At 40.5% G+C, this 16,531-nt stretch overlaps 1 protein-coding gene across 2 annotated transcripts in view; it reads right to left on the reverse strand.

Moving 5' to 3' along the window:
- ASXL2 (ASXL transcriptional regulator 2) overlaps positions 1–16,325 on the reverse strand; it is a 109,795-nt gene extending 93,470 nt beyond the window's left edge. For both annotated transcript variants that reach the window (XM_063441933.1, XM_063441934.1), the window contains exon 1: positions 16,178–16,325. In XM_063441933.1, the coding sequence (XP_063298003.1) occupies positions 16,178–16,255 (78 nt within the window). In that variant the 5' untranslated portion in view covers positions 16,256–16,325. The remainder of the gene's footprint in view (positions 1–16,177) is intronic.
- Between the last annotated feature and the right edge of the window lie 206 nt (positions 16,326–16,531).

The following is a 16,531-nucleotide window of genomic DNA, read 5'->3' on the forward strand; positions in this document are numbered from 1 at the left end:
CATAATCCTATAACCCATCCCCCATAATGTAATCCCTATAAACCGCCCCCCCATAATGCAATCCCTATAACCCATCCCCATAATGTAATCCCAATAACCCATCCCCCATAATGTAATCCCTATAACACAGAGCATAATCCTATAACACATCCCCCATAATGTAATCCCTATAACACAGAGCATAATCCTATAACCCATCCCCCATAATGTAATCCCAATAACCCATCCCCCATAATGTAATCCTTATAACCCATCCCCCATAATGTAATCCTTATAACCCATCCCCCATAATGCAATCCCTATAACCCAACCCCCATAATGCAATCCCTATAACCCACCCCCATAATGCAATCCCAATAACCCACCCCCCATAATGTAATCCCAATAACCCACCCCCCATAATGTAATCCCTATAACCCATCCCCCATAATGTAATCCCTATAACCCATCCCCCATAATGCAATCCCTATAACCCACCCCCCATAATGCAATCCCAATAACCCACCCCCATAATGTAATCCCAATAACCCACCCCCCATAAAGTAATCCCTATAACCCATCCCCCATAATGTAATCCCTATAACCCATCCCCCATAATGCAATCCCTATAACCCATCCCCCATAATGCAATCCCTATAACCCACCCCCCATAATGCAATCCCTATAACCCACCCCCCATAATGCAATCCCTATAACCCACCCCCCATAATGCAATCCCAATAACCCACCCCCCATAATGTAATCCCAATAACCCACCCCCCATAATGTAATCCCAATAACCCACCCCCATAATGTAATCCCTATAACCCATCCCCCATAATGTAATCCCTGTAACCCATCCCCCATAATGCAATCCCTATAACCCATCCCCCATAATGCAATCCCAATAACCCACCCCCCATAATGTAATCTCTATAACCCATCCCCCATAATGTAATCCCTATAACCCATCCCCCATAATGTAATCCCAATAACCCATCCCCCATAATGTAATCCCAATAACCCACCCCCCATAATGTAATCCCTATAACCCATCCCCATTATGTAATCCCTATAACCCATCCCCCATAATGTAATCCCTATAACCCATCCCCCATAATGTAATCCCTATAACCCATCCCCCATAATGTAATCCCTATAACCCATCCCCCATAATGTAATCCCTATAACCAATCCCCCATAATGTAATCCCTATAACCAATCCCCCATAATGTAATCCCTATAACCCATCCCCCATAATGTAATCCCTATAACCCATCCCCCATAATGTAATTCCTATAACCCATCCCCCATAATGTAATCCCTATATCTCGTGCCCCATAATGTAATCCCTATAACCCATCCCCATAATGTTATCCCTATAACCCACCCCCCATAATGTAATCTCTATAACCCATCCCCCATAATGTAATCCCTATAACCCATCCCCCATAATGTAATCCCTATAACCCATCCCCCATAATGTAATCCCAATAACCCATCCCCCATAATGTAATCCCTATGTGGCGAAACCAACCTCGCCACTGGGCCCTGGAGAAGCCTGTTTGCTAGCCTCCTACCTGCTGACTATGGCCCCTGGGTTATTTGGGGCATATTGTACTGTATATTGCTGCTACTGGCCCTTTTAACAGCATCTATGGACATATTGGGACTTTTGGGACTACTGTCCCTTTAAGACTGTGATACATATTCTAGTGTACTGCCTGTAATATTATATATGTATTTATAGATGTGTTAAGTTTATCCTGGGTGATTTGTATGCAGCATTCTGATTGTTCGGTAGAATCACTCCATTCAGTATATTGAGTGAAACTACCGAACAACCAGACCACCCAGGAATGAGTGTGCCTCCAATTACCGTTTGCAACAATGTTGCAAACAGGTAATTGGCAATCAGTGCAGTGTGGTCTTTGTCCTCTGGGTGGCCGCCATTCGGGAAACAAACACGTGGCGGCGGCCATCTTAAACTACCGAACAGCGGTGTTTTGCCGTCGAGTGTCTGGAACTAAAATCGGACACTTGACTAGGCAAACACCGCTGAGACCTCCATACTTCCAGAAATTCGTATGGAAACTACCGAATGACCCGCCGTTCGGTAGAAAGAGCCCCATAAACAAGGGAATTCATTCAAACCCTCTCCAGGCTCTATAACACAGGCAATTCGCCTGTTTTCATTCCCTTGTTTGTGACCGACCGCAGGGCCAAAATGCATGGAACTGTTTTCGGATACTTTACCCATGCGGTCGGTCAAATCTTTGGAACCCCATATCTCACGAACCATTCATCCGAATTACTTGAATTTTGAATATGTTGTCCCCCTGAATAAGGGCTATCCAGCGATGCTGGATTTAAAGGTGTACCCCCGGGTTTTGGGGTACATCCAGAACTTGGCTGAAAAAGTGTACCGGATAATTGGGTTTAATGTTATCTGAGGGGAGGGGATGTGTGGGCTGAACCATGTATGTGATTGGTTATTTTATGCCTCCCCCTGGGTGTGGCCTGTATGTGGATTAGTGTAATAAAAGCCAGGCTGGATGAGCCAGTCCAGAGTTCCTGTTTTAACCTCAAAGTGATGTGTCGTCTCATTATTGGGGGAAGGATTTATTGTATGCTGTTCCAGTTGACTGCTAGGGGTACAAGCCTATTCGTATGGTTCCTATTCAATGGTCTACAGCATTCATACGCTTGGGAGAATGTAAAGGTTTCTTGGATTCGGTGATTGTGGTGTCTGCCAGAGTGCTTGGAGTCCTCAGGAAGCACTAGGAGCATCCATTAACGGAGGTACCAAGTCGGGGTGCCAGGCGATCCGTTACATTGGTGGCAAGCGGTGGGATGGCGTCCTAGTGCGAGGTAAAGCAGCTCGGAGACACAGTGCGTTTGGATTTACAATTGAGGGCGACGCTGGTGTGCATACAGCGTCCCTGTTTACATAAAGATTTGGGAAAATGGGGTTCGTAGACCCCTGGGCAACACACACACCTGAGGAAGAGAGTGAATTAGAATGGAGAGATAATGCCCGGATAGAATTATGGTACGATGCCCTGGAGGAAGTCCAGTATCAACGGCAGCAGCGCCTTCCTGGTGTCGCATACCGGTTGGAGGAACAAATGGCCTGGCGGATGCCGCTTCTGGGAGACCAACCTGGAGGGCAGCGGGTAAGACAACTCGAGTACCTCGTGGAAAGGGAACTGAGCTTGGACACCTCATACCGGGCACTGTGGTGGTGCACTGTCCAGCCAGAGACGTGGAGGGCAGAGGGCATCCAGCCAGAGGGGGAGAACTACACGAGCCCTGGCCTGTTGTGGAAAGCCTTAGTGGAGGATGTCGACTTCGGCAGTCCAGCAGAGTCACGGTACTGGGCTATCTTTCATTACCGAGGTGAGATGATACAGGGCCCGAGATCTATTGGACTGGGACAAGACCTCCGCCGTTTCGCTGCCATGGAACGAGAGCTGGAGATGGACTATGTAGAACTATTAAATTCCTGCCAGCCGCAGAGCAGGGACGCAGACCGGGAAAACTGGTTGGCAGACCCAGACCTGCTAGCCTACAGCTGGGAAAAGGTGGCTGAGGTACCCCCTGCTTCACTACCAGCTGCAGAAGTTGGGGACCTCATAGACTGGTCCTGGAGAGACCCACAGATGGCAGGTGAAGATGGGACCGAGATCTCTCTACCGGCCCTACAGGGATGCTGGGCAGTTGGCCCAGATCCCCAGCGGCAGTCTACGGTTCAGGGAGAGGAGCCTGTTATTACCTCTCCCCAGCGGCAGCACAGCTCACCAAGGGGAGACAGTAAGCCCCTCACCAGCGCAGATGGGACTGTGGTCTCTGCGCCCTGCCTACAGGGAGTACAGAGGGTCAGCCCTGATCCCCAGCGGCAGTCTACAGTGCAGGGAGAGGCGTCTGATACCCCCTCTCCCCACCGACAACCTAACCCACCAAGGGGAGACAGAAAACCCCTCACCAGCGCAGATGGGACCGTGGTCTCTGCGCCCAAGTTACAGGGAGCTGAAGGGGCCGTCCTCCCTCCCCAGCGGCAGTGTGATTTGTTGGGAATTGGGAGCCCAGTCTCCATTCCCCAGCGGCAGTGTGAATCACAGGGAATTGGGAGCCCAGTCTCCATTCCCCAGCGGCAGGCTGAGTTACAGGGGGCAGAGGTAGTTGGTCCTTCCCCCCAGCAGCAGAGTGATATGCCGGGAAGGCAGTGTGAAGTGCAGGGAGAGGAGAGCAGCGTCCTCCCTCCCCAGCGGAAGGCTGAGTTACAGGGGGCAGAGGTAGTTGGTCCTACCCCCCAGCAGCAGCATGATTGTTTGGGAATAGAGAGCCCAGTCTCTATTCCCCAGCAGCAGGACACTGAATTGGGAGGAGAGACAGTCGGTCTCCCTCCACAAAGACTGAAAGTAGGCATGGGAGAGGAGATTGTTACCACCTCTTCCCAGCGACGGATCATCGATGGGCAGAGTGTTCTAATGGGAGAGGAGCTGGTTACCACCTCTCCCCAGCGACAGCTTAATGTACCAGGGGGAGACTGTAAGCCCCACATATGTGCAGATGGGACCGTGGTCTCTGCACTTCCAGCACAGGGGGTAGGGACGGTCGGTCCTGCCCCCCCACAACAGGGCTGTTTAGCCAAAGGGGAGACAGTCTGTCTCCAGCAGCAGAGCTGTGTAACTAAAGGGGAGACAGTCGGTCTCCAGCAGCAGAGCTGTGTAACTCAAGGGGAGACAGTCGGTCTCCAGCAGCAGAGCTGCGCAGCTAAAGGGGAGGCAGTCGGTCTCCAGCAAGGCTCCAACCAGACTACTCCCGGGGTAGGGCTGGCACCAGGGCAGAGTACCGCTGGGCTCTGCCCACTCAGCAACCCACCAAAACAGCCTACCAGTCCCCCACACAGCCATGGTGAGGCACCTGGACCTGGACAAGTTTTTCTCTTACTCAGGTGTAGTAACCATTTATTGTTGGTGGGCTGTACTGCTGTTTCTGTTTTGTGGGTGGGCTGCTGGACTAACAAGGGCACTGACCGGCAAGAGGTCAGGTACCCTGTTAGTCTGTTTGGAAAAGGGGAGAAATGTGGCGAAACCAACCTCGCCACTGGGCCCTGGAGAAGCCTGTTTGCTAGCCTCCTACCTGCTGACTATGGCCCCTGGGTTATTTGGGGCATATTGTACTGTATATTGCTGCTACTGGCCCTTTTAACAGCATCTATGGACATATTGGGACTTTTGGGACTACTGTCCCTTTAAGACTGTGATACATATTCTAGTGTACTGCCTGTAATATTATATATGTATTTATAGATGTGTTAAGTTTAACCTGGGTGATTTGTATGCAGCATTCTGATTGTTCGGTAGAATCACTCCATTCAGTATATTGAGTGAAACTACCGAACAACCAGACCACCCAGGAATGAGTGTGCCTCCAATTACCGTTTGCAACAATGTTGCAAACAGGTAATTGGCAATCAGTGCAGTGTGGTCTTTGTCCTCTGGGTGGCCGCCATTCGGGAAACAAACACGTGGCGGCGGCCATCTTAAACTACCGAACAGCGGTGTTTTGCCGTCGAGTGTCTGGAACTAAAATCGGACACTTGACTAGGCAAACACCGCTGAGACCTCCATACTTCCAGAAATTCGTATGGAAACTACCGAATGACCCGCCGTTCGGTAGAAAGAGCCCCATAAACAAGGGAATTCATTCAAACCCTCTCCAGGCTCTATAACACAGGCAATTCGCCTGTTTTCATTCCCTTGTTTGTGACCGACCGCAGGGCCAAAATGCATGGAACTGTTTTCGGATACTTTACCCATGCGGTCGGTCAAATCTTTGGAACCCCATATCTCACGAACCATTCATCCGAATTACTTGAATTTTGAATATGTTGTCCCCCTGAATAAGGGCTATCCAGCGATGCTGGATTTAAAGGTGTACCCCCGGGTTTTGGGGTACATCCAGAACTTGGCTGAAAAAGTGTACCGGATAATTGGGTTTAATGTTATCTGAGGGGAGGGGATGTGTGGGCTGAACCATGTATGTGATTGGTTATTTTATGCCTCCCCCTGGGTGTGGCCTGTATGTGGATTAGTGTAATAAAAGCCAGGCTGGATGAGCCAGTCCAGAGTTCCTGTTTTAACCTCAAAGTGATGTGTCGTCTCATTATTGGGGGAAGGATTTATTGTATGCTGTTCCAGTTGACTGCTAGGGGTACAAGCCTATACGTATGGTTCCTATTCAATGGTCTACAGCATTCATACGCTTGGGAGAATGTAAAGGTTTCTTGGATTCGGTGATTGTGGTGTCTGCCAGAGTGCTTGGAGTCCTCAGGAAGCACTAGGAGCATCCATTAACGGAGGTACTCAGTCGGGGTGCCAGGCGATCCGTTACACCCTATAACCCATCCCCATAATGCAATCCCTATAACCCATCCCCCATAATGTCATCCCTTTGACCCATCCCCCATAATGTAATCCCTGTAACCCATCCCCCATAATGTAATCCCTATAACCCATCCCCATAATGTAATCCCTATAACCAATCCCCCATAATGTAATCCCTATAACCCATCCCCCATAATGTAATCCCTATAACCCATCCCCCATAATGTAATCCCTATAACCCATCCCCCATAATGTAATCCCTATAACCCATCCCCCATAATGTAATCCCTATAACCAATTCCCCATAATGTAATCCCTATAACCAATCCCCCATAATGTAATCCCTATAACCCATCCCCCATAATGTAATCCCTATATCTCGTGCCCCATAATGTAATCCCTATAACCCATCCCCATAATGTAATCCTTATAACCCATCCCCATAATGTAATCCTTATAACCCATCCCCATAATGTAATCCTTATAACCCATCCCCATAATGTAATCCTTATAACCCATCCCCCATAATGTAATCCCTATAACCCATCCCACATAATATAATCCCTATATCTCGTGCCCCATAATGTAATCCCTATAACCCACCCCCCATAATGTAATCCCTATAACCCGTGCCCCCAAATTGAATCCCTATAATCTAGACCCGCACTGAATAATCCCTACAACCCGGGGGACCTGCAATATAATCATCTGACATCCCAGTATTAACCCTTTGCTATGATCTTCCGGTATTAACCCATTAACCCATGCGATCTCCCCAAAATTAACCCATTAATGCAATCTCCCCGGTATTAACCCATTAATGAGATCTCCCCGGTATTAACCCATTAATGAGATCTCCCAGTATTAACCAATTAATGTGATATCCCAGTATTAACCAATTAATGTGATCTCCCCGGTATTAACCCATTAATGTGATCTCCCCGGTATTAACCCATTAATGTGATCTCCCCGGTATTAACCCATTAATGTGATCTCCCCGGTATTAACCCATTAATGTGATCTCCCTAGTATTAATCCTTTAATGCAATCTCCCAGCATTAAACCATTAATGTGATCTCCCGGTATTAACCAATTAATGTGATCACCCCAGTATTAACCCATTACAGTAATGTGATCTCCCAGCATTAAACCATTAATGAGATCTCCCCGGTATTAACCAATTAATGTGATCTCCCAGTATTAACCCATTAATATGATCTCCCAGGTATTAACCCATTAATGTGATCTTCCCAAAATTAACCCATTAATGAGATCTCCCCGGTATTAACCAATTAATGTGATCTCCCCGGTATTAACCCATTAATGTGATCTCCCCGGTACTAACCCATTAATGTGATCTCCCGGTATTAACCAATTAATGTGATCTCCCAGTATTAACCCATTACAGTAATGTGATCTCCCCGGTATTAACCAATTAATGTGATCTCCCAGTATTAACCCATTACAGTAATGTGATCTCCCAGCATTAAACCATTAATATGATCTCCCAGGTATTAACCCATTAATGTGATCTTCCCAAAATTAACCCATTTATTTGAGATCTCCCGGTATTATCCCATTAATGTGATCGCTCCAGTATTCACCCATGAATGTGAGTATTATTCTGTAGTTGCTGATCCCTTTCACCCTCCAGGCTCAGTTAACCCTTTATTAACCCATATGAGTATTAACACTGTATTAACCAATTAATGTGAGCATTATTCTGTATTAACCCATTAATGTGAATATTAACCCTGTATTTGCTGATCCCATTCCCCCTCCAGGCTCGGATAACCCTTTATTAACCTATTGATGAGAGTATTATTTTGTATTAACCCATTAAAGGACCACTCTAGTGCCAGGAAAACATACTCGTTTTCCTGGCACTAGAGTACCCTGAGGGTGCCCCCACCCTCAGGGACCCCCTCCCGCCGGGCTCTGGAGAGAGGAAGGGGTTAAACTTACCTCTTTTTCCAGCGCCGGGCGGGGAGCTTTCCTCCTCCTCTCCATCTTGATCGCGACGTCATCGGCTGAATGCGCATGCGCGGCAGGAGCCGCGCTCGCATTCAGCCGGTCGCATAGGAAAGCATTTACAATGCTTTCCTATGGACGCTTGCGTGCTCTCACTGTGATTTTCACAGTGAGAATCACGCAAACGCCTCTAGCGGCTGTCAGTGAGACAGCCACTAGAGGATTTGGAGGCTGGATTAACCCTCATTATAAACATAGCAGTTTCTTTGAAACTGCTATGTTTATAAAAAAAAGGGTTAATCCTAGAGGTACCTGGCACCCAGACCACTTCATTAAGCTGAAGTCGTCTGGGTGCCTAGAGTGGTCCTTTAATGTGAGCATTATGCTGTATTAACCCATTAATGTCAGTATTATTCTGTATTTGCTGATTCCATTCCCCCTACAGTCTCAGTTAACCCTGTATTAATGTATTAACCCTTTATTTGCTGATCCCATTCTCCCCCAGGCTCAGTTAACCCATTAATGTCAGTACTATTCTGTGTTAACCAATAAATGTGAGTTTTATTCTGTATTAACCCATTAATGTCAGTATTATTCTGTATTTGCTGATCCAATTCCCCTTCCAGGCTCAGTTAACCCATTAATGTTAGTATTATTCCCTATTAACCCATTAAGTCGGTATTATTCCGTATTAATCCATTAATGTCAGTATCATTCCCTATTAATCCATTAATGTCAGTATTACTCTCTATTAACCCATTAATGTCAGTATTATTCCCTATTAACCCATTAATGTCAGTATTATTCCCTATTAACCCATTAATGTCAGTATTATTCCCTATTAACCCATTAATGTCAGTATTATTCCCTATTAACCCATTAATGTCAGTATTATTCCCTATTAACCCATTAATGTCAGTACTATTCCCTATTAACCCATTAATGTCAGTACTATTCCCTATTAACCCATTAATGTCAGTACTATTCCCTATTAACCCATTAATGTCAGTACTATTCCCTATTAACCCATTAATGTCAGTACTATTCCCTATTAACCCATTAATGTCAGTACTATTCCCTATTAACCCATTAATGTCAGTACTATTCCCTATTAACCCATTAATGTCAGTACTATTCCCTATTAACCCATTAATGTCAGTACTATTCCCTATTAACCCATTAATGTCAGTACTATTCCCTATTAACCCATTAATGTCAGTACTATTCCCTATTAACCCATTAATGTCAGTACTATTCCCTATTAACCCATTAATGTCAGTACTATTCCCTATTAACCCATTAATGTCAGTACTATTCCCTATTAACCCATTAATGTCAGTACTATTCCCTATTAACCCATTAATGTCAGTACTATTCCCTATTAACCCATTAATGTCAGTACTATTCCCTATTAACCCATTAATGTCAGTACTATTCCCTATTAACCCATTAATGTCAGTACTATTCCCTATTAACCCATTAATGTCAGTACTATTCCCTATTAACCCATTAATGTCCGTACTATTCCCTATTAACCCATTAATGTCCGTACTATTCCCTATTAACCCATTAATGTCCGTACTATTCCCTATTAACCCATTAATGTCCGTACTATTCCCTATTAACCCATTAATGTCCGTATTATTCCCTATTAACCCATTAATGTCCGTATTATTCCCTATTAACCCATTAATGTCCGTATTATTCCCTATTAACCCATTAATGTCCGTATTATTCCCTATTAACCCATTAATGTCAGTATTACTCTCTATTAACACATTAATGTCAGTATTATTCTCTATTAACCCATTAATGTCAGTATTATTCCCTATTAACCCATTAATGTCAGTATTATTCTCTATTAACACATTAATGTCAGTATTATTCCCTATTAACCCATTAATGTCAGTATTATTCCCTATTAACCCATTAATGTCAGTATTACTCTCTATTAACCCATTAATGTCAGTATTACTCTCTATTAACCCATTAATGTCAGTATTATTCCCTATTAACCCATTAATGTCAGTATTATTCCCTATTAACCCATTAATGTCAGTATTATTCTCTATTAACCCATTAATGTCAGTATTATTCTCTATTAACCCATTAATGTCAGTATTATTCTCTATTAACCCATTAATGTCAGTATTATTCTCTATTAACCCATTAATGTCAGTATTATACTCTATTAACCCATGTCAGTATTATTCTCTATTAACCCATTAATGCCAGTATTATTCCGTATTAACCCATTAATGTCAGTATTATTCCCTATTAACCCATTAATGTCAGTATTATTCCCTATTAACCCATTAATGTTAATATTATTCCCTATTAACCCATTAATGTCAGTATTATTCCCTATTAACCCATTAATGTCAGTATTATTCCCTATTAACCCATTAATGTTAGTATTATTCCCTATTAACCCATTAATGTCAGTATTATTCCCTATTAACCCATTAATGTCAGTATTATTCCCTATTAACCCATTAATGTCAGTATTATTCCCTATTAACCCATTAATGTCAGTACTATTCCCTATTAACCCATTAATGTCCGTACTATTCCCTATTAACCCATTAATGTCAGTATTATTCCCTATTAACCCATTAATGTCAGTATTACTCTCTATTAACCCATTAATGTCAGTATTACTCTCTATTAACCCATTAATGTCAGTATTACTCTCTATTAACCCATTAATGTCAGTATTATTCCCTATTAACCCATTAATGTCAGTATTATTCCCTATTAACCCATTAATGTCAGTATTATTCTCTATTAACCCATTAATGTCAGTATTATTCTCTATTAACCCATTAATGTCAGTATTATTCTCTATTAACCCATTAATGTCAGTATTATTCTCTATTAACCCATTAATGTCAGTATTATTCTCTATTAACCCATTAATGTCAGTATTATACTCTATTAACCCATTAATGTCAGTATTATTCTCTATTAACCCATTAATGCCAGTATTATTCCGTATTAACCCATTAATGTCAGTATTATTCCCTATTAACCCATTAATGTCAGTATTATTCCCTATTAACCCATTAATGTTAATATTATTCCCTATTAACCCATTAATGTCAGTATTATTCCCTATTAACCCATTAATGTCAGTATTATTCCCTATTAACCCATTAATGTTAGTATTATTCCCTATTAACCCATTAATGTCAGTATTATTCCCTATTAACCCATTAATGTCAGTATTATTCCCTATTAACCCATTAATGTCAGTATTATTCCCTATTAACCCATTAATGACAGTATTATTCCCTATTAACCCATTAATGACAGTATTATTCCCTATTAACCCATTAATGTCAGTATTATTCTCTATTAACCCATTAATGTCAGTATTATTCTCTATTAACCCATTAATGTCAGTATTATTCTCTATTAACCCATTAATGTCAGTATTATTCTCTATTAACCCATTAATGTCAGTATTATCCCCTATTAACCCATTAATGTCAGTATTATCCCCTATTAACCCAGTAATGTCAGTATTATTCCGTATTAACCCATTAATGTCAGTATTATTCTCTATTAACCCATTAATGTCAGTATTATTCTCTATTAACCCATTAATGTCAGTATTACTCCCTATAACCCATTAATGTCAGTATTATTCCCTATTAACCCATTAATGTCAGTATTATTCCCTATTAACCCATTAATGTCAGTATTATTCTCTATTAACCCATTAATGTCAGTATTATTCTCTATTAACCCATTAATGTCAGTATTATTCCCTATTAACCCATTAATGTCAGTATTATTCCCTATTAACCCATTAATGTCAGCATTATTCCCCATTAACCCATTAATGTCAGCATTATTCCCTATTAACCCATTAATGTCAGTATTACTCTCTATTAACCCATTAGTGTCAGTATTATTCCCTATTAACCCATTAATGTCAGCATTATTCCCCATTAACCCATTAATGTCAGTATTATTCCCTATTAACCCATTAATGTCAGTATTACTCTCTATTAACCCATTAGTGTCAGTATTATTCCCTATTAACCCATTAGTGTCAGTATTATTCCCTATTAACCCATTAATGTCAGTATTATTCCCTATTAACCCATTAATGTCAGTATTATTCCCTATTAACCCATTAATGTCAGTATTATTCCCTATTAACCCATTAATGTCAGTATTATTCTCTATTAACCCATTAATGTCAGTATTATTCCCTATTAACCCATTAATGTCAGTATTATTCCCTATTAACCCATTGTCAGTATTATTCTCTATTAACCCATTAATGTCAGTATTATTCCCTATTAACCCATTAATGTCAGTATTATTCCCTATTAACCCATTAATGTCAGTATTATTCCCTATTAACCCATTAATGTCAGTATTATTCCCAATTAACCCATTAATGTCAGTATTATTCTCTATTAACCCATTAGTGTCAGTATTATTCTCTATTAACCCATTAGTGTCAGTATTATTCTCTATTAACCCATTAGTGTCAGTATTACTCTCTATTAACCCATTAATGTCAGTATTATTCCCTATTAACCCATTAATGTCAGTATTATTCCCTATTAACCCATTAATGTCAGTATTATTCCCTATTAACCCATTAATGTCAGTATTACTCTCTATTAACCCATTAGTGTCAGTATTATTCCCTATTAACCTATTAGTGTCAGTATTATTCCCTATTAACCCATTAATGTCAGTATTATGCCCTATTAACCCATTAATGTCAGTATTATTCCCTATTAACCCATTAATGTCAGTATTATTCCCTATTAACCTATTAATGTCAGTATTATTCCCTATTAACCCATTAATGTCAGTATTATTCTCTATTAACCCATTAATGTCAGTATTATTCCCTATTAACCCATTAATGTCAGTATTATTCCCTATTAACCCATTAATGTCAGTATTATTCTCTATTAACCCATTAATGTCAGTATTATTCCCTATTAACCCATTAATGTCAGTATTATTCCCTATTAACCCATTAATGTCAGTATTATTCCCTATTAACCCATTAATGTCAGTATTATTCTCTATTAACCCATTAGTGTCAGTATTATTTCCTATTAACCCATTAATGTCAGTATTATTCTCTATTAACCCATTAATGTCAGTAATATTCTCTATTAACCCATTAATGTCAGTATTATTCCCTATTAACCCATTAATGTCAGTATTATTCCCTATTAACCCATTAATGTCAGTATTATTCCCTATTAACCCATTAATGTCAGTATCATTCCCTATTAACCCATTAATGTCAGCATTATTCCCCATTAACCCATTAATGTCAGCATTATTCTCTATTAACCCATTAATGTCAGCATTATTCTCTATTAACCCATTAATGTCAGTATTATTCTCTATTAACCCATTAATGTCAGTATTACTCTCTATAACCCATTAATGTCAGTATTATTCCCTATTAACCCATTAGTGTCAGTATTATTCCCTATTAACCCATTAATGTCAGTATTATTCTCTATTAACCCATTAATGTCAGTATTATTCCCTATTAACCCATTAGTGTCAGTATTATTCCCTATTAACCCATTAATGTCAGTATTATTCTCTATTAACCCATTAATGTCAGTATTCTCTATTAACCCATTAATGTCAGTATTATTCTCTATTAACCCATTAATGTCAGTATTATTCTCTATTAACCCATTAATGTCAGTATTATTCTCTATTAACCCATTAATGTCAGTATTATTCTCTATTAACCCATTAATGTCAGTATTATTCCCTATTAACCCATTAATGTCAGTATTATTCCCTATTAACCCATTAATGTCAGTATTATTCCCTATTAACCCATTAATGTCAGTATTATTCCCTATTAACCCATTAATGTCAGTATTATTCCCTATTAACCCATTAATGTCAGTATCATTCCCTATTAACCCATTAATGTCAGTATTATTCCCTATTAACCCATTAATGTCAGTATCATTCCCTATTAACCCATTAATGTCAGTATCATTCTCTATTAACCCATTAATGTCAGTATCATTCCCTATTAACCCATTAATGTCAGTATCATTCCCTATTAACCCATTAATGTCAGTATTATTCCCTATTAACCCATTAATGTCAGTATTATTCCCTATTAACCCATTAATGTCAGTATTATTCCCTATTAACCCATTAATGTCAGTATTATTCTCTATTAACCCATTAATGTCAGTATTATTCCCTATTAACCCATTAATGTCAGTATTATTCCCTATTAACCCATTAATGTCAGTACTATTCCCTATTAACCCATTAATGTCAGTATTATTCCCTATTAACCCATTAATGTCAGTACTATTCCCTATTAACCCATTAATGTCAGTATTATTCCCTATTAACCCATTAATGTCAGTATTACTCTCTATTAACCCATTAATGTCAGTATTATTCCCTATTAACCCATTAATGTCAGTATTATTCCCTATTAACCCATTAATGTCAGTATTATTCCCTATTAACCCATTAATGTCAGTACTATTCCCTATTAACCCATTAATGTCAGTATTATTCCCTATTAACCCATTAATGTCAGTACTATTCCCTATTAACCCATTAATGTCAGTATTATTCCCTATTAACCCATTAATGTCAGTATCATTCCCTATTAACCCATTAATGTCAGTATTATTCCCTATTAACCCATTAATGTCAGTATTATTCCCTATTAACCCATTAATGTCAGTATTATTCCCTATTAACCCATTAATGTCAGTATCATTCCCTATTAACCCATTAATGTCAGTATTATTCCCTATTAACCCATTAATGTCAGTATCATTCTCTATTAACCCATTAATGTCAGTATCATTCCCTATTAACCCATTAATGTCAGTATCATTCCCTATTAACCCATTAATGTCAGTATTATTCCCTATTAACCCATTAATGTCAGTATTATTCTCTATTAACCCATTAATGTCAGTATTATTCCCTATTAACCCATTAATGTCAGTATTATTCTCTATTAACCCATTAATGTCAGTATTATTCCCTATTAACCCATTAATGTCAGTATTATTCCCTATTAACCCATTAATGTCAGTACTATTCCCTATTAACCCATTAATGTCAGTATTATTCCCTATTAACCCATTAATGTCAGTACTATTCCCTATTAACCCATTAATGTCAGTACTATTCCCTATTAACCCATTAATGTCAGTATTATTCCCTATTAACCCATTAATGTCAGTATTATTCCCTATTAACCCATTAATGTCAGTATTATTCCCTATTAACCCATTAATGTCAGTATTATTCCCTATTAACCCATTAATGTCAGTACTATTCCCTATTAACCCATTAATGTCAGTATTATTCCCTATTAACCCATTAATGTCAGTATTATTCCCTATTAACCCATTAATGTCAGTACTATTCCCTATTAACCCATTAATGTCAGTATTATTCCCTATTAACCCATTAATGTCAGTACTATTCCCTATTAACCCATTAATGTCAGTATTATTCCCTATTAACCCATTAATGTCAGTATTATTCCCTATTAACCCATTAATGTCAGTATTATTCCCTATTAACCCATTAATGTCAGTATTATTCCCTATTAACCCATTAATGTCAGTATCATTCCCTATTAACCCATTAATGTCCGTATTATTCCCTATTAACCCATTAATGTCAGTATTATTCCCTATTAACCCATTAATGTCAGTATTATTCCCTATTAACCCATTAATGTCAGTATTATTCTCTATTAACCCATTAATGTCAGTATTATTCTCTATTAACCCATTAATGTCAGTATTATTCCCTATTAACCCTCTCCTCACCGTCCTCGCGGCCTCTGCCCAGGTCCGGCCCTTCTTCCTCCGCCGCCGCCTCCTCTTCCTCCGGCCCGGATCCCGCATGTCTCGGCCCTCACCGTGTGCCAGCTGTCGCTCCCGGAGTTCCCGGCGCCATACTGGGCCCTTACTGTACGGAGCCGGTCATGTGACCCGCGCCGCGTGACGTCATTACTGTACAGAGCTGTCAGACTGGGGGCGGGGCTCCGAGGGCAAGGGGGCAGTCACCTGACCTGTCTGAGAGAGTGCGCATGCGCAGATAGGATCCCTGGGTTATATAGGGAGCCAGTGCTCTCATCACTCCCAGCCAGCCTGGTATAGGGAGCCAGGGATCTCCTCACT

The sequence above is a fragment of the Pelobates fuscus genome, chromosome 2, assembly GCF_036172605.1.
Source record: "Pelobates fuscus isolate aPelFus1 chromosome 2, aPelFus1.pri, whole genome shotgun sequence".
In the NCBI taxonomy this organism is placed as follows: Eukaryota; Metazoa; Chordata; class Amphibia; order Anura; family Pelobatidae; genus Pelobates; species Pelobates fuscus.